Below are 19,747 nucleotides of genomic sequence, written 5' to 3' on the forward strand. Positions count from 1 at the left end.
GCCGTCTCTCTAATAGAAAGGGATCTGGTGCATTTGCACAAGTTTGACCACATTTGATTCCACTCACCAACCGAGTACACCGCATCAAGGTCCGTCTCCCACTTCAGCATATATGATAATTTAACATCTAAGTGTTGAAGTCCTCTTTTAAGCTCCCCCTAAGCACTCCTGCTGAGGTAGCTATTTGAATACACTGCTGCACTGCTGAACACTTCAGGGCCCACACCAGCGCCCTCTTTCTCTCACTAATCTTCAGTACTTAGACACTGGCACCCCCTTTCTCAATCACAACTACTGGTTAGCTGGCTCCCGGATCCCTTTGACCTTCTTGAGTGGGCCCCTCTCTCAGGCAGACCCCTGGGCGGTTTTGAGTACTCACAACACTGTTTTTCCTCTCAATCCACAGCACTCTGGATCCTTCCTGCTGCCCAGCTCAACCTGCGGTCCTCTAGGTCGACTGCCCAGGACACCCTCACTTGCTCGGACAGGAGGAGAGACCGCTGTCACCCTCCTCCTGGGAATCTGCGTCCAGCCAAAGACGCCCTGTCACATGCTCCCCTTAGACTTATATCTCATCCCAGGGTGCATTGTAGCAAACTCTGCCCACTGAGACAGCTATAAGCCCTGGTGTGCTACTAGCCAGGTTTCCTCCACTGTCCAATAAGAGTCCTCATTGGAAACAGTGGGGAGACTCCCCAGACTCAACAGATCACACCTGGAAACATGTGACAGCCTAACTAAATGATCAAGACCCACTAATAAGCAGACAGGGCCACATATATGCGTTTTCCTAGCACCTACCTAGGAGGATGCTACATCTACTTATTCTATTTTCTATTTTTTGCACTTTAAAAAAAAAAAATAAAAATAAAATATGATCCCTTTTATTGCTGTCACAAGGAATGTAGACATCCATTGTGACAGTAATAGGCAGTTACAGGTACTCTTTATGGAGGGATCAGGGGTCTAAAAGACCCTAGATCCCTCCACTGCACTTCAAAGCATTCAAAATGCCAAAATCTGCATTTTTAAATACTGACATTTTTTTAAATCGGTGCCATTGGCAGCCGAGTAAACCGAAAGGGACGTCTTGATCAATCCGGCTTGGTTTGGGACTCCAACCAGCTAGTGGACGTTCCGGCTGGTTGCTCAGGTGTCCCGGTGGGACGTGAGACCTGTGCAGAGCTGCGGAAGGCAGTGGGAGAGGGGGGCATCCCCTCCTTGCTGGTATAACGGCCGAGCGGCTGCTGAGCGGCATCGGTTATTATCGCCTGAAAGCTGACTGCCGGTTCTAAAAAAATTGTACCAAGTGGATGCCTGCAGCTGCAGACATCATCCCAGAACAACCACTTCTTCAAGCCAACATACAGGTATGTCGGTTTGGGGGAAGTGGTTTTAAGCTATGTCTCTGCACTTCCTTCTTTTTTTTTTTTTTTAAAACATTTTATTGAAAATTTTTATAGGCATACAGGTAGGGTTACGTTGAATGCATATACACAAAAGAGAGAAAACCGAAATACAGTTCAAACAAACCTCAGTAATTGTAACAATAACATGAGACTAGCGGCAAACAGTCAATAACAAAGAATCTATTGAAGCGTACAAGGGAGTAAAGGCACGTGAGCTAGTCCAGGAAGTTAAGGCAGTATGAGCCATAGAGAGGGCGTTTGAGTAACAAGATGGACTCGAACTGAGGGGGGAATGTGTGCCCTAAAGGCAGAAGGCACTGTGGGATCCCATGGCCACATTAGAGAGAGAAGCGGTCCATGTGATGGAAACTTAGAAGGCCCCTGGGTGTACGAACGGGGGGGCAGACACCCCCCCAAGGGGTACACACTGTGTTCGCGACCCCCGAACGAGCTCGAGAGTACCATATTCCTGCACTTCCTTCTTAAGTATTGTGCTCTCTCCACCTGATAACTTGCTCCTTGTGTACCTGCAGCAGTCCTTGTCTTAGCTACCATTTGTTACCTACCTTTTGCTTGTGCCTCGTCCATGCTTCTGCTTGATTCCAACTGGCAACCATTTTTTACTGACCTTTGGATTGTTTACTGTCTATGCTTCTCTGTCAGATGCCTTGTTTTGGCATCTGCATCTGCCCCCTAGCTGCATACAGCCAGTCTATAGAGGTGGCTGAAGATGCATGGCCCCAAATGCACACTGTCTGTGATCAGGGCAGTGCAGCTGCTTTTGCACGGCTATCAAATAGTATTGGGCAAATAGTTCGGCCTGAGCATGGTTTCCCGGATGCCCTTTTATGGCCAATTACTTGCACATAAGCCTTCAAAATGGGCACTTTTGATTTTTACTGTTCGGCTCCCATAGACTTCAGTGGGGTTCAAGATTTGGGTTAGAATTTTTCCCCTGTTCGGGAGTTCTGCTGTGCCTGATATTTTTACATGCAACTGTGTTCAAGCATCCATTGCATCTGTATCCACCTATAGGATGCCATCATGCATCTTGGGCTGAATTCAGATGCCAAGTTAAGGCAGTCTGCATTCAGGATGGATGTAAATGGCCATCTAAATGAAGCCTGAGAGACACTTGGAGGATTGCACAGATTCTTCCAATTCTGCAAATGCTAGTTGCTTGACTGTAAGACTTACTATCTTGTTTACATATTTTTAGTAGCAGGCTTTGATACAGTATGTGGATTAGGACTTCTGACTTGATTCTGACTTGATCAGCATGCATGTGACTAGTCGGTGGCTCAAAAACTATTAAAACAACTGGGGCAGTGTATTACCTAGGCTAATAGCATCTCTAGAAGAATGGCAGCCTCCCTGTTTATAAATTATTTTTGATTGCATGAGTTAATGTTTACATTTTTTGGTTTAAAATATTAAAAGGTTGAAATATATTTAAATGAAGACTATATTTGTATACTAGACATGAATGTTTTAAACTACCGGGGACCGCAATTAACCTTAAAAGTTCTAGCAATGACACGTTTCAGTTTTACCAAAGAAATCATCATAAATTCCTTGTGTCTTTCTGTCATGATTATCTAGAATATTATCTTAAAATTTGAAAGATTACTTAGTAACTATACTTTTAAGTACATATTTATGATGCTAAATTTATCTAATGCTAATAATTTTGCAGCTGTCACCTGACCATTTCCTGAAGTCTTATGTAAAATTGATCAGTGCAGATAATTTTAAAAAGGTATCAACTTTCTGTTTCTTTTGTGACATGGACATTTTACCTTCATGTATATGTTCAATAATTTTTGGTGTTAAACAAAATAATATGGCCTTTGTAATTTAAAAAAAAAAATCTTGTGTATATTTCTTCTTCATTTCCAGACTTGAATCTCCAACAAGATCTCTAACCATGGAAGCACCAAAAGGTGTACAAATCAATGCTGTTGCAGGAGAATTCAAAGCCAGCTGCAGAAAAGAGTTACAGTTACAGTCCACAGATGGGGAGGTCTTTATGAACAGCTTTTTATATTCTTTTTACAGTAAATGTTTTCCTTGGTTTCACCCATTTTATTTTGGCATGTTAAATTGAAGTACAAAAACAATGATTGAAGTTATGATGAAGTTACCAAAGAGAACTAAAAATCCCTTAATTGCAGCTAAATTTGTCAACAGCTTATACAATTATCAATCTCTACATTGTTGAAGCCATGCTCCTTCTCTGATGAGAACTAATAAACTAAAACAGTAATATGGATGCCACAAAAATTGGACCATTATATTGATTGTTTTGGTGTTATACTGCAACATTTATGGAAACATAAATAACCAAAAATAAATAATTAGCATGTAGCTGTGGATGATCCATCACAAGAAGATTGTTATATTTATTATTCCACCTGCTAATTGTTATATTTTTATTCCACCTGCTAACATGCACAGTGCAATGGATATGCAGCTATTGTATTCTGACAGCCAGCACTCATGTCCATCAGAATACTTCAACAGTGGCAGCAATTTTTTTGCCCACTTTATTGATTTTCAATCAAAAGATGTCAGGTGGGAGGATGGCAATAACACCCTCCAAAGAGCATATTTCCCCTGGCTCATCAGGAGGAACTGACCTACGTTCACATAGCATGTGGCCTTTTTATTATTCATCATAGATTTCTTCCTTTCTGTGGAAAGATGGATATTTGCAGCCCTTACGTCATTTAGAGAGATAATAGTATAAGATGGTAAGATAGACTGATCATTTAACTATAGAACTGGGGGCAGAGAGTGAGTGCAATTTACATACGTTTGCTGAATTTTCATAGTTTGCAGGTTAAGCTGGTTTTAAAACGAAACCCATAAAAAATTATTACATAGAAACATAGAATGTGTCGGCAGATAAGAACCATTTGGCCCATCTAGTCTGCCCAATATATCTGAATCCTATGAATAGTTCCTGGCCCTATCTTATATGAAGGATAGCCTTATGCCTATCCCATGCATGCTTAAACTCCTTCACTGTATTTGCAGCTACCACTTCTGCAGGAAGGTTATTCCATGCATCCACGACTCTCTCAGTAAAGTAATACTTCCTCATATTACTTTTAAACCTTTGCCCCTCTAATTTAAAACTGTGTCCTCTTGTGGTAGTTTTTCTTCTTTTAAATATGCTCTCCTCCTTTACCGAGTTGATTCCCTTTATGTATAAAAGTTTCTATCATATCCCCTCTGTCTCTTCTTTCTTCCAAGCTATACATGTTAAGGTCCTTTAACCTTTCCTGGTAAGTTTTTTCCTGCAATCCATGTACTAGTTTAGTAGCTCTTCTCTGAACTCTCTCTAGAGTATCTATATCCTTCTGGAGATATGGCCTCCAGTACTGTGCACAATACTCCAAGTGAGGTCTCACCAGTGTTCTGTACAGCGGCATAAGCACTTCTCTCTTTCTACTGCTTATACCTCTCCCTATACATCCAAGCATTCTGCTGGCATTTCGTGCTGCTCTATTACATTGTCTTCCCACCTTTAAGTCTTCTGAAATAATTACTCCTAAATCCCTTTCCTCAGATACTGAGGTCAGGACTGTGTCAAATATTCTATATTCTGCCCTTGGGATTTTACGCCCCAGGTGCATTATCTTGCACTTATCCACGTTAAATTTCAGTTGCCAGAGTTCTGACCATTCTTCTAGTTTTCCTAAATCCTTTTCCATTTGGCGTTTCCCTCCAGGAACATCAACCCTGTTACATATCTTTGTGTCATCAGCAAAAAGACAAACCTTACCATCGAGGCCTTTTGCAATATCACTTATGAAGATTTTAAACAAAATTGGTCTCAGTACAGATCCCTGAGGTACCCCACTGGTAACATGACCTTGTTCTGAATGTTCTCCATTGATTACAACCCTCTGTTGTCTGTCACTCAGCCACTGCCTAATCCACTCAACAATATGGGAGTCCATGCTCAATGACTGCAGTTTATTGATAAGTCTTCTATGTGGGACAGTGTCAAAAGCCTTACTAAAATCTAGATATGCAATGTCTACTGCACCTCCACCGTCTATTATTTTAGTCACCCAGTCAAAAAAATCTATAAGATTTGTTTGACATGATCTCCCTGAAGTAAACCCATGTTGTTTTTCATCTTGCAATCCATGGGATTTAAGATGTTCCACAATCCTATCCTTTAATAGGGTTTCCATTAATTCGCCTACTATTGATGTCAGACTCCCTGGTCTATAGTTGCTCGATTCCTCCCTACTACCTTTCTTGTGAATGGGCACGACATTTGCCAATTTCCAATCTTCCAGGACGACTCCTATTACTAATGATTGGTTAAATAAATCTGTTAATGCTTTTGCCAGCTCACCACTAAGCTCTTTTAATAATTTTGGGTGTATCTCATCAGGACCCTGTGACTTATTTGTCTTCACTTTACACAGCAATCTTAGAACGTCTTCCTCTGTAAAGACACATGCATCAAACGATTCATTAGTCATCTTTTCAAGTGGAGGTCCTTCTCCTTCTTTTTCTTCTGTAAAAACTGAACAGAAGTATTCATTAAGGCAGTCGGCTAGCCCTTTATTCTCTTCGACATACCTTCCGTCCTTTGTTTTTAATTTAGTTATTCCTTGTTTTAATTTCCTTTTTTTCATTTATATATCTGAAGAATGTCTTATCCCCCTTTTTCATAGACTGAGCTAGTTTTTCTTTTGCCTGCGCTTTAGAAGTTCTTATAACTTGCTTGGCCTCTTTCTGCCTAATCTTGTAGATTTCCTTATCTTCATTGCTCTGGGTTTTTTTATAATTACAAAATGCTAGCTTTTTATTTTTAATGATTTGGGCCACTTCTGCTGAGTACCACAGTGGTCTCTTCCTTTTTTTGCTTTTACTGACAAGTCTAATGCAATTTTCTGTTGCCTTCAATAATGCACCTTTTAAGTAGTCCAATTTCTCCTGGACTCCATGTAATCCGTTCCAGTCTGATAAGGACTCATTTATGACTAATTTCATTTTTGAAAAGTCTGTTTTTCTATAATCTAAAACTTTTGTTTTTGTGTGGTGTGACTCTTTCACAGTTCTTATATTAAACCACACTGACTGGTGATCACTAGATCCCAAGGTTTTGCCTACAATGACATCATATACCGAATCCCCATTTGTGAATACCAAATCCAAAATGGCCTCCCTCCGGGTTGGCTCCTCAACCACTTGTTGCAGAGACAACCCCAGTAGGGAATTTAGAATATCTGTACTCCTGGTAGAACTTGCTATTTTGGTTTTCCAGTTTATATCTGGAAGATTGAAATCTCCCATAATGATAACTTCTCCTTTCATAGTCATTTTAGCTATTTCTTCAACTAGTAGATCATCTAGTTCTTTAACTTGACCAGGTGGTCTATATATCACACCTACACGAGTTACTGCATGATTAGCAAACTGCAACGTAACCCAAACTGACTCTATGTTGGCCTCACCAACTTGTATTAGGTTAGATTTAATGCTATCTTTCACATACAGGGCCACTCCTCCTCCTTTCTTGCCTTCTCTGTCTCTTCTGTATAAAGAGTACCCTGGTATGGTTATGTCCCAGTCATTTCTTTCATTAAACCATGTCTCCGTAACAGCCCATAGCTACTGTTTAGTACATAATGCATTAGTGACTAAATGCCATGTTAATAACAACATACGCATTAGAGAACAGTTGATGAATAGGCAGCAGACCCCTGTCCAAAACTGAATTCCAGCGCTATCAATAATAATAAATCTGTACTATGCTTACCCATTTTAGCCCATTTTAAAATGGCATTGGGAGAGCAACTATTTTTTTCTCCAGTGCCATAAAAGAATGCTGTGGGGATCAGTGGCTCCTGCGTGTTTTGGTGGAACTGCTACCTGTCTGTGACAGCTGACATCCAGCCAAAAGCCCAGCAGCTAAAATGACCATATCCTGGACTTCCGATGCTATCACAGATTCGTTTGTGCTGTGCAAACAAACAGTAAACACAGCACCTTTGCATTGTGTTTACCTACCTTGGGAATGTGGCAACATCATGAATGTCATGGTCCGAGGGTCAGGTTGAGTAATAGCTTTGTCAAGCCACTCCATACAGCAGCAGATCACTGCCATAGGTATTACGGCTGCTAGTAACAGATGGATAATAGCAGTGATCTGCTGCTGCAAAGCTGCATGTGGGGTACTGGATCCAATCTCTAGTGTTCAGATCCAATCCCTCAAGAAGAGAATAAAGTGAATTAAAAAAAAAAAGAGTAAACAATCTGTATATTAAATATTTGAATACACAAAAAACACACATATACTAACACTATATATATATATATATATTTATACACAGAATATATATATATATAACTGTATATATATTTAAACACTATATTACCAAAAGTATTGGAAACCTACCCTTACATACATGAACGTTAATGGCATCCCAGTCTTAATCCATAGGATTCAATATTGAGTTGGCCCACCCTTAGCAGCTATAACAGCTTAAACCCTTCTGGAAAGGGTGTTCACAAGGTTTAGGAGTGTATCTATAGAAATGTTTGACCATTCTTTCAGAAGCGCATGTTGGACAAGAAGGCCTGGCTCGCAGTCTCCACTCTAATTTATCCCAAAGGGGTTTTATCGGGTTGGGATCAGGACTCTGTTCCTCCAGCCCAAACTTGCTCATTCATGTCTTTACGGACCTTGTTGTGTGCAGTCATATTGGAACAGAAACTGTTCCCACAAAGTTGGGAACGTGAATTTGTCCAAAATGTCTTGGTATGCTGACGTATACACTGAAACTAAGCGGTCAAGCTCAACCACTGAAAAAAAAAACCCGCACCATAATCCTCCCTCCACCAATTGATTTGGACCAGTGCAAAAGGCAAGGTCCATAAAGACATTGGTGAGTGAGTTTGGAGTGAAGGAACTTGAATATAATATGTTTGAAATCTGAAAAAACACAAAAATAAATAGTACATGTATATCCTACCTTTGATTAAGAAAAAAGGGATAAAATGTTTCCTCAAGACAGGATAGGGGGGAAGAGGAAAAAAAATAAAAAATTTACTAACATCTAGGCCGGCTTGTAAATTACAGAACGGCCCTTTGAAAACAGGGAGCCACCGCAACCGAGTTAATAGTAACTGCGAAAAAGGGGGGGGGAGGGAATGAGGAGATACAACCTCAGAAAGGTTGCATAGTAGGGGGCTCAACACTGATATATTGAAAATATAAAAAGTTCTTGATTTTTGTGTTCTGTTTTGCCACCCCATCAGCACACCTTCATTGGTGTCTCTGGATATCTTTTTAGATTTTGGCATACCCGCATATGTCTAGTGTCTAGATAGTAGTGATTTTAGTCAAGTTTTGACCAATCACTCTCATCCACTGGACATTATGCTACATTGGTTCATGGGTCTGGGTTGAGTTTGTGTCGTGTGTGTCTGTGTTTTTAATGCTGTCTGTGTTATTTGTTAGTCTGTCCGCATCCTCACTGGTCCTAGTCATTCACCACATTGGTGGTGGATGGTGTACACTTTGTACGATTTTCATTTATCAATAAAGGATTTTTTATATTTTCAATATATCAGTGTTGAGCCTCCTACTATGCAACCTTTCTGAGGTTTTATCTCCTCATTCCCTCCCCCCCCCCCCTTTTTTCGCAGGAACTAGTGAAGCAGTCTGACACATGCAACAATATGGAAAACTACTTTATTTAACAGCAATAATCTAAGCAATACAAAACCCACTACCCAAAATAAAATCATAATTGGCCAATTATTAAAAACACAAACATGGCAGCTGCAGATAACATCCCCCCTCTCTCCAAAAAGAGTGAGAAAAATTGAGTATTAACACTTATTCATCCTATTCATAAGTGTATGAGCCCCAAGGGGGGGGGGCACTGTCTACATATACCAGATCAATAATATAAAGTTATCTCCTCCTTATTGTGATATTATAATGTGTGGCTTATTACTTGATGCTTTTGGGGATTCCTAGAAAGGGATCCGTTGGTAGAATATATTCCAGGACTGGTTTAAAGTGGATTTTTATTCCAAGTCCATTAGAAGATCTTTAAATGGGTGTATAGAAACCAATCCAAACCACACATGGAAATATCCCCCTCGTATGGCCAGTAGTATTATAGTTCCTTTGGTCTGTAGCATGAAATCAACCCACATATAAATGATGTAATAGGCCACTAAATGGGTTAATGGCATTTAAAGTCCACGAGGTTGTCCTGTGCAAGACCAACTCCCATATAAACAGCATGGAGTCAGAGGCAATAATGGCATGTGCGTCAGACATCAGATATAACTGGAAAACTCCCAGGGAGAGGTGCCCCTGTCATTTCATATGGCACTTGTGCAGGTTATAGCATGGTTATAGCAATCAGAGGAGAGATTGGCGCAATCAGATGGTCAGAACTGTAAACAGTTTCTATGCATATAGCAAGGTATGGCAAGGTGGGCTTTAGCACACAAAGTCCGGTGTGGCTTGCTAAACACTTCGATGGCTGCCTCCAGTGAAGGGTGAAGTAACCCTGTATGACCCAAAACAAGAAGAGAAAAGACCGGGCGCCGATCTAAGTGTAGCAATAGAACATTTAATAGCAATAGCAAGAGTACTACTCACAGGAGTATGTTAAAAACAGGCATCTCAATAGTGGGTGTGCAGAGTTCGTCCGGGGGGTCCTCCAGAAGTCCTGTTGGAACTGGTGCTGCGAGGGATATGCTGCGGTTTCCTGGTGCGGGACGCGCTGATCTCTCTGTGTTGATCCGGCAGCGTGGGTCCGTAGGATGGAGGGCCGTGGTGTCACTTCCTGGTCGACTCTGCGTGCTTGAACGTCGACGCGTTTGCGGAGCATGCGCTCCTTCTTCAGGCCGTGCAGGGGCCATATTGGATGTGGGCTTTTATGCCAGTAGTGTGGGGAGCTCGGGTACGGTGGCTCAATATGGCAAAAAGGTACTAGCACTGCAGCAAAGCGCCTCGGGGATGTGTGACAGGCAGGGAACAGTGTTGGAAAGTCGGGATGAAGAAGAGTGTATGTAGCTAAACCTTGATTGGCAACATATGTTGTGAAGTGTCCCAACAGTATGTGGCATAAGTGTCGGTCTGTATTAGATTTGGGAAAGGGGATGCCAATTGCCGATGGGACTGGGGGTGATGGTGATGGTCAGGATTGCTTGTGGAAGTTAGAAATTTGGATTAAAAATAATAATTAATAATTAAAGGTTGGAACTTAAAAGATGAAGATAAAATTTATTTTATTTAATTTTATCTTCATCTTTTAAGTTCCAACCTTTAATTATTAATTATTATTTTTAATCCAAATTTCTAACTTCCACAAGCAATCCTGACCATCACATGCTACACTTAGATCGGCGCCCGGTCTTTTCTCTTCTTGTTTATAGCATGGAATCATCTGCCCTCCCTTTGTTGCCAATTAGACACAGGAGAAGGCCTCCAACAGTGTGGTATGCAATTCATCATTTCCCAATGTGGGAGCCATCAGTTTAAATCAAAGGAGAATGTCCAAATCATATAACACTCAAATAGAAAAAGTGTACTTAGTCATCCATGTGCTTTCTTGAAAGATCCAAGCTGTATTTGTAGCAAATGGTTGTTTATGAATCCATATCCAGAGAGATCTTAGTTCCTTTAGAAGAATGGAGGAGATATGGAAGGAAGTATTCCAGAAGCTGGCAACATGGGAGCAAGGCTGGAGCCTGACTGATTTCACTGGTCACGCAGGCTGTCTCAGAGGCAATTGTCATGGTCTTCTAATGGACTTGGAATTAAATTCAACTTTAAACCAGTCCTCCTGGAATATATTCTACTAAAATATTCCTTTCTTGAGAATCCCCAAAAGCATCAAGTATCAGCTACACATTAAAATATCACAATTGGGAGATAATTTTATGTTTTTGATCTGGTCTGTGTAGACTGTGCCCCCCATTGGGGCTCACACACCTATGAATACATGTTAATGCTCCATTTTTTTCTTGCACTTCTTGGGGAGGGAGGGGGGTGTTTACATAACTTCCCTCTGCTGACGTGGTTGTGTTTTTAATATTTGGCCAATTATGATTTTGTTTTTGGGTAGTGGGTTTTGTATTGCTTAGATTATTGGTGTTAGGTGGTTGTAACCCCCCCCCCCCTCAAAAAAAGAGATCCTGTTCACTTATAGCAGGTTTAACAGCATAGTGCTTGTCCTGTCTAATCTGCCCCTCTCTAAGCTTTAAAAAACCTGGCTAATCCTGCCAGTTCCTGTATCCCCCTCTGTGTTCTGACTATGGTAATTATGGCTGCTGAGCCCTGGTTACCATGGGCAGTTAACGTGCCTTTGTCATCCATTGCTCTACTCTCTTCCCTCCCTCCCTGTCATCTCCTTTGTCTATGTGAGCTGTCCCTGCCCCCCCCTCTCTTACCGCTATTAGTAGTACATACAACTTTACAAAATGTCACTGCCAGCCCCTCTCTTTTTTCCAGTGATAGCACACAGTGTTTGTTTAAATCAATGCTTCTAAATGCCTTTTTTTTAGATATCTTCAGGCTGATCACATGACTTCCCCCTCTGACGTCAGAGGGAGATCTCGGTCTCTCCCACTGTAGCCCTGGACCAGAGGTGTTGAGTGGCTGGGAGTCACGTGATCAGCCTGAAGATATCTGGAAAAAAAAAAGGTATTCAGAGGCACTGATTTAAACAAACACTTACACTGTGTGTTATTGCTGGATAAAGGAGAGGGGATGGCAGTGAAAGGGTTTTTAAGGTTACAACCACTAAATAAGATTGTTTTCTATAATGTTACATGTGTCAGACTACTTCACTAGGTCCACTTATAACACATCTATCTAAGGCACATGTGTCAACACAAGGCCCGTGGGCCGAAGCTGGCCCTCCAGGCCATTTCATGTAGCCCTCACACCTCTCCTGCAGCTGTATTTTCTTATTTCCAGCAATGCCTCCACCTTCTTTCCACCAGCAGCTCAAGGTAAGGGGGGTGCACTGTGATGTAAGGGAGAGTGGGGGACTCAACTTCTGATTGTGGGAAGGCTCTTCACATCTTATGTAAGGTTAGGGGATGCCCTCGACATTTAGTCTTACAGATACAACTGGCCCTTTTGAGGGCAATCATATTGCAGATGCGGTCCACGATTAAATTGAGGTTGACACCCCTGATCTAAGGATAAAATGCATATATATATATATATTTTTTACATTGAGGTTGAGCTTAGTCTGGTTTTTATTTCCTTTTTCTTATATATCCTACCTTTGCCTTTTTTATTTCATACAACTCATATGAAATGGAGCCAACAAAAGGTTACATAGGAATTCATTTTGCGAACCTCAGCATGTGACATTTCATGGGTGACTATATGAAAATGCTTACAGTATTTCTATTTTTTTACAGATATTTTTAGATGCGGATAATATAAGACTGGGAAATTTACCACAAGGATCCTTTACATCATCATCACCAAACTCAGTAGGACCTCGACAAACTGTCTATGAGCTTTGCGTTTGCCCAAATGGCAAACTGTACCTTTCTCCAGCAGGATCTAGTTCCACATGTCAATCCAGTAGCAACATTTGTCTGTGGAGCTGAAGGAACTCCATGATTTCTCACACCAGAATAGCCTTTTGCTACTATCTCTTTGCTTCACGATCCTACTCAGATTCCCATGTGGTTTGTTGAATGCTTAATGGCCTTCAGAGTTTATTCCAGCATAGAAGAGGATATAATAATGCCTGGAAGTTTAAATTCAACACTGGAAACAATCCTGCATTGAGATGGGGGTAAAAAATGCTGACATGCATACCTGAACTGCTGAATGTTGGTTTTAAAGGGTTCAAAGGGTGCCTTGGCAACGTGGAGTGAAGCACATCTCTGTTTTGCAGGAATTTGGAGAAATGGAACAACACCTCATTTACGAGTGTACTTACTGGACAATTATTTGGAAAACAATAAAATCCTGTTTGGAAAAGAAAAAGACTGTACTGTTTTAAAGCACAATTTTCCATTCAATATTTTTGGATGTATACTTTTATCCCACAAATGAAATAAATATTAAGGTATTATGTGATATTGCCTTTATTAAACAATTAAATTGGAAATATTGTTTTTAAAAATGGAAGTTTATTTCTTCCTTGGGCTCCTTGCTTTGATTTTTAAATATATTTTATTTTATACATAAAAAATGACAATAGTAGCAAATAAACTTTAAGACAAAATAGATTTCCTCTTTAATTTGCACGTCCTTGCCTATTTTAAAAATGAATATAGAAATTTTTGTGCAATACAAACAATTATGAATCAGCTTAGTACAAAAATAATGTTATTTTTTTCGTTTTTTGTAGGTAACTTTTCCTATTTCATTGAGCTATTTTCTTGATTTACATTTCATAGGTAACAACATCAATTACCTAACATTTAAATAGGCTTGTGGTTAATTTAAATACTTTTATTTGTATTTTTTTTACATTGTTTTTATGTTCATTGGAATGCAATTATAGCCCCAAGTAGTTGTCATTATATTAGAAATTTGTTTGCAACTTTCAACTCACACAAACCTTCACCTATTCCATAAAACAAAGGGTTGATTTACTAAAGACAAATAGACTGTGCAGTAAAGTGCAGTTACACTCTGCAAGTGCAGCTGCTCCAGAGCTTAAGTGAATGAGTAGAAGCTCTGCTGACTTCCATCATCTATTCATATGCAAGCTAAAACTTTGTTTTTTCATTTTCCTTGCAGGAGAGTGGGTACTCTTTACAAAGTGAAGTTTTACCTCATTTAACTGGATGGACTATTGTCTTTATTCAACCTCACCTACTATGTAACTACTATATATGTAACTAAGCTCTGGAGCAACTGCACTTGCAGAGTGCAACTGCACTTTGCAAAGTGCACAGTCTATTTGCCTTTAGTAAATCAACCCCAGTGTGTGTTACAGGGCAGAAAGCATGTGGAATTTAAATGCAGCCATATAACAAAAAAATCAACAGTACAGTAGTAAGAATTAAGGAAAGAAATAAAGATTGTAAAAATAGATGTAGACAACACTAAAAACAGTTCACTAGGCATTACATGGCCTAATATTAATCAGAAAAAAACAGTTGTTCACAGTTGTTCATATTGTCCTACAGATGTTTTTTTTTTCTTTTTCAAGATGTTTCTCAAATAACATTTTTTTAAATAAATCACTTAAAACAAAAAAGGTTTCTGTATTTGTTTTTTATTTTTATTTTTTATTTACTAATAGCCAATTACCTTGCCAGCAATAATGCAAATTTACCACATCTAGGTAGATTTTTTTACTCATTTAAATAGGAATACTTTGGTAAATCCTATAAACCCTTCGTGAAGATACAGTTAATAATATACTAAGTAAAATTAATAAAGTTCTGCTACATAAATATAATTCTGGAACTGTGGGATACAGTTATCTGGCTGATTACATTTTTTACTTCAAGACTAATTATCTAAATTAATTTTCACAGAAATGTTCAAGGGAATGTAACTAGAGGAAAGTTATTTTTGATTTCCCAGTGTGATTTTCATAAAAAAAATATGACATAAGTGAGTATGCAACTGCAGTAAAAAATGTGTTTAAAAGTCATTTTGGCTATGTTTGTCAACCTTTTACTTTGTTAACTTGGATCACAATGTGAACTGGGCTGTATGGTCATTATTAGAGTATTATGTTATTATTCCCAAATCTGGTTGTGTTGTAAAACAAGTTTAATGATAACAAAATGTAATTCAACACAGCAAAAGGAAATCAGACAACAATTCATGCAAGCATATAAGCCTTAAAGGGACAGTGTATTCATATTTTTACATTTTTTAGCTTTGCTAAGAGATCAACTTAAATTTTTTTTATCAATGTGTGTTAATGTATTTAAAAAAAGTGTATTGTTTTCCATTACTTTTGTACATTGCAGGCAACCCTTTTAATCCCTCTTATATCTCACGATAAAAAAAAAGAGAAAGCTGACTGTTAGATTAAATAATTCCGAAATAATGATATTATATAATTATTAATTACTAATGAATTTTTAATTAATAATTATAATACTACTCCAAAACCATGTAGCCTATACTTCCTAAGTAAGTACCTAAAAATAATAATGCCTTATTTCTGTTAGTGTTTTCCTTGTTTAACTATTTAATTGAAGAACAACAATAAAAAAAAAGGAACAAGCACTAATTGCTACCAAGGTAGTACATGGCGTGCAGTAAAAACATTACATTCAAAGAGGGAGTATGTACATAGGGTAAGTAACCAGAAAGTACATTGTAAAGTGTAAAGTGCAAGATAAGCACAGGAGGAGCAGGGTATCAGCCGTACCATAAATGAGAAAGAACCTAGTGACTGAAACTGTGAGTATATAGAAAAGTATATCCAGATATCAAAATAAATTATAAAACAGAATAAATGTAGATACATATATATATCCCCTTTAGAACCATGTATCAAGGTGGCCGAGAGATAACAGTAACAGGACAGTGGGTCTGAGACCAATGAGAAACGTGTCATATTTGTTCACTGTATCTGATAGGACCCCCTTTATTTTCACCTGAGTGATCCTATGTTTAACTGCATGGATGTATAGGGAGATTTTCAGTCTTTTTCAATGCTTTTTTTGGCTGCTGTGGTGATCTTCAGGAGTAGTTTAAACTGGCAATGAGTTAAGTCAGGAGGTTTTTTTTGTTCAGGAGTGCTACAGTAGGGTCTAGGGATATTGGGGTGCAAAAAGTGTAGAAAGAATGCCACAAATGTCAGACCAAAAGGCCTGGGCAACGGGGCAGTCCCTCCAAATATGTAGGTGTGTACCTGCAGCAGTACAGCCACGGAAGCAATAAGGGGAATATTATGGTACGTATTTCACAATCTTTGCGGGGACTAAGTACCAATGTGTAAGGACTTTGTAATAGTTTTCCAATGCTACAATATTCAATGAGGAGGATTTCATGGCATGCCAGATGTGGATCCAATCATCAGGATCTAGGGTGGTTACAAGGTCTCTCTCCCACTTAATGACATAAGAAAGAGGAGTAACATTTGAGGGCTCCAGCGCTTTTACAGGTACGTTCAAAGAAAGACATTAAGGGAGCAAAGCCGGCAGTTGGAATAAAAAGGGTGAGGAAATGTTTGATCTCAAGATAGCAGAAACATTTGGGGGTAGGGATAGTGTAAGTCTCGCAAAGGGTTGAAAATGTTTTAATAGTGGTGGAAGCCATAAATTTATGTGCCTGGATCAAGTTGGCATAAGACCACACCAAGCAGGAAGTTAGGGAAGACCAGCCCCTTTAAAACACTGAGTTGTGGAGGAAAATAAGCAAAGGGTTATGGTGTGATTGAGGGACATAGTGGACTTTATGGTTATTCCAAAAAGTAAGAGCTCGATGTGTAATTGGGTTAGATAGGATACGAATGTCTGCAGGTCAAAACCTTAAAAGATTGGCTACAGACAAAGGGGCATGCTCAACGGATTCCAGGGACACCCAGAGAGGTATTTCTTTAGTGGTGGGATGCTTAGGTAATTGAGCTAACTGCACAGTGTAATAATATTTGGTATATTTAGGTAGGCCTAGTCCCCCTTTAGACTTTGGTGTGTAAAGCGTTAGCCTAGGGAGTTTAAGTGTGCTCCAAACAAAGGATCTGCCGTGTTGCAGGAGCCAAGGAAAATATGCCCTCAATGGAATAGGCAATACAAAAGAGGTACACAATCTCAGGCAAGATTGCCATTTTGACCACTGTGATCCTACCCATCCATGCTAATGGTAAAGTAGACCATTTAGTCATTAAGTCGGTAAGATGGGTCAACATGGGGGTATAGTTAGCAGAATATAAGTCAGGCGATTTGGCAGTTCATTTTATTCCAAGATAGGAAACATAACGTGAAGACTAGGAGAATGGTAAGATTCCTTGCAGTTGGCAGAGCAAGAGTGGAGGCAAAGAGATTATGGGCTCCATTCATGAAGATGTATTTTCCTCGTGAAAATTTTGGGTAAAATAGCTGCAGTATTTCATCAAAATATGCGGTATTTATCTCATAAAGCAGTGTGCTATTGTATCTCATGCGATATACAGTGGAATGGATACAGTGGAGAAGAGTTAGAACCCCTGTTAATTTTTTTGCTAATAAAGAGGTAATATTGTTTAAACCATAGAAATATGCCAACTCACCAATCAGTGCAGTCCCTGCAGCATATGTATTAATACAAAAGAAAAAAGGTGACTAGAATACCAGTCAAATGGAGGCTGATTTCACAGGACACACGTGGTGTACCAAAAACAACTAAGTTCAATTAAAGGGTAATTAAAGCCTGGGGAAAAAAATATATATGTTTTTGGATACCTGCAAAGTAAATGCATAATGTATGCAATGCATACTAGCGCATTATGTGACACTTACCTGAAAACGAAGCCCACGTCGTCGTTGCTGGAGAGCACATCCATCTTCACCTGTCTTCCTTCCGGGTCTGTGGACTCTGACTGTGCTACTGGCGGGAGCCGCGTTACATCACTCCCACGCATGTGCACAGGAGCTGCCGGTCACGGCACAGGGCTCTGAAGAAATGGCATGGACGGCTGACGGATGACGTCATCAGCTGCATGCAATGTAAATATCTCCTAAATGGTGCATGTTTTGAAGATATTTACAGTACCTATAGGTGAGCCTTGTTATAGACTTACCTTTAGTTACAAACAGTACTTGGGGGTTTAACATCCTCTTTAGGTAAATACAAAATATCTTAAAAAATGTCAAATATTGAATGAAAATAGTATCAAAACTTACACACACATATATAAATACCCTTCTTTCACCCATAAAATACATAAATACATTTTTTTTTTTTTTTTTTTTTTTGGCGGAAGAAGGGTATTTATATATGTGTGTCATTTGTAATACTATTTTCCCCTGGTAACCTCTGGAGGAACCCTAGGGTTCCATGGAACCCTAATTGAGAAACCCTGCTTTAAAGTCTGTGATATTTGGTGAAGTCATTGCTATATCTTTGGACAGATCTGTTTTTTTCCGTTAGAGAATAGCCATTGTCATCCTTTGATGTTCTGTTCTCACTCTGGTATACATCTGTCAAATCTTCAAATTGATGACTCTCCTCTCCTAACAGCTCAAGTTTCACACCTTTGTAAGAATACTTATTCAAAACCCCATTCTGTCTTGCGAATATTTCAGCCAAAGATATTGCTAAAAATAATTGTGAATAAGTAAAGTTTTCTCACTACAGTACATATGACATATGCTCTAACAAGAGATTGTGACAATTGAGACCATTGTGATATGCATGTTCATTGTATTATGTTTGGAGTGATTGGGAGGTTTGCAGAAAATGATGGACATGCTTGTATATACACAAAAAAGTCTCCAAATATGACCATAGAAAATATATATATTTCACTACATGTAATGGGGGTGGATTTACTAAACATAATGGGGTTGATTTACTAAAGGCACATAGACTGAGGACTTTGCAAATTAAGTAACTCCAGAGCTTAGTAAATGAGGGAGAATTCTGCTGACTGCCATAATCCGATCATGTGCAAGCAAAAAAGCATTTTTTTTTCCTTGTAGGTATTCCTTGTAAAATGAAGCTTTACCTCATTTACTACGCTCTGGAGCAACTTTTTTGTTGCGCCTATAGTTCCACTTTAAGGCAAATAGACTGCCGATGGGAGCCTGAGCCGGCCGCTCCTGCCCTCTCTGCAGCCCAAGGCTCCAGACTGGCAGTCAGCAGCTCTCTGCTGGGGGAGCTGTGAGAATAGAGAGATAAGCAGTGTTTCATTCCTTGGTTCTCAGTGTTAGAGGTGCCTGGGGACAGATGCAGCATCAGACTGATGTACCATAACAGGGGGTGAAAGTGGCCTGTATTGACGTGGTTAATTACTGCATGCATTTAATTATGTATTTCTGACTTTCAATGCAGCATTTACTGAGCGTTGTGTGGAAATACCACAATTGACAGTTGCAGGAACGTATGTGGTATTTAAGGAAAATATGTCTGGGCACCTACAGTACATATTGCAAGCTCCAAGCTCCGAATGTTAAGATCCATTCAGATCAGGAGGGCTAAAAGGTTCCATGGCTAAAGGGAAGAGCAATGATGAAATTGGGCAGCGTTTGCATCGTGCCTCTTTCAACAAGAAAGGTGTCAGATCTATGGCCCACTTATCTCGCATAAGCCTTTGGGTTTGCATAAAGTAAGGAGATCCAGGTAAGAAGTTGTGTACCAAAACCCCAACGGCATAAGCAAACTGAACGCAGGACCAAGAGACCATTTCAAAAGC

The 19,747-nt window shown here is 39.5% G+C and overlaps 1 protein-coding gene across 3 annotated transcripts in view; it reads left to right on the forward strand.

Moving 5' to 3' along the window:
* Positions 1 to 13,620, forward strand: part of SGCZ (sarcoglycan zeta) — a 1,591,429-nt gene extending 1,577,809 nt beyond the window's left edge. For all 3 annotated transcript variants that reach the window (XM_082244044.1, XM_082244043.1, XM_082244045.1), the window contains 2 exons: positions 3,309 to 3,432; positions 12,843 to 13,620. In XM_082244044.1, coding sequence (XP_082100170.1) covers positions 3,309 to 3,432; positions 12,843 to 13,037 — 319 coding nt within the window. In that variant the 3' untranslated portion in view covers positions 13,038 to 13,620. The remainder of the gene's footprint in view (positions 1 to 3,308; positions 3,433 to 12,842) is intronic.
* The last annotated feature ends 6,127 nt before the right edge of the window (positions 13,621 to 19,747 follow it).

Source organism: Pelophylax lessonae (genome assembly GCF_965119305.1).
Source record: "Pelophylax lessonae genome assembly, chromosome: 1".
Lineage (NCBI taxonomy): Eukaryota > Metazoa > Chordata > Amphibia > Anura > Ranidae > Pelophylax > Pelophylax lessonae.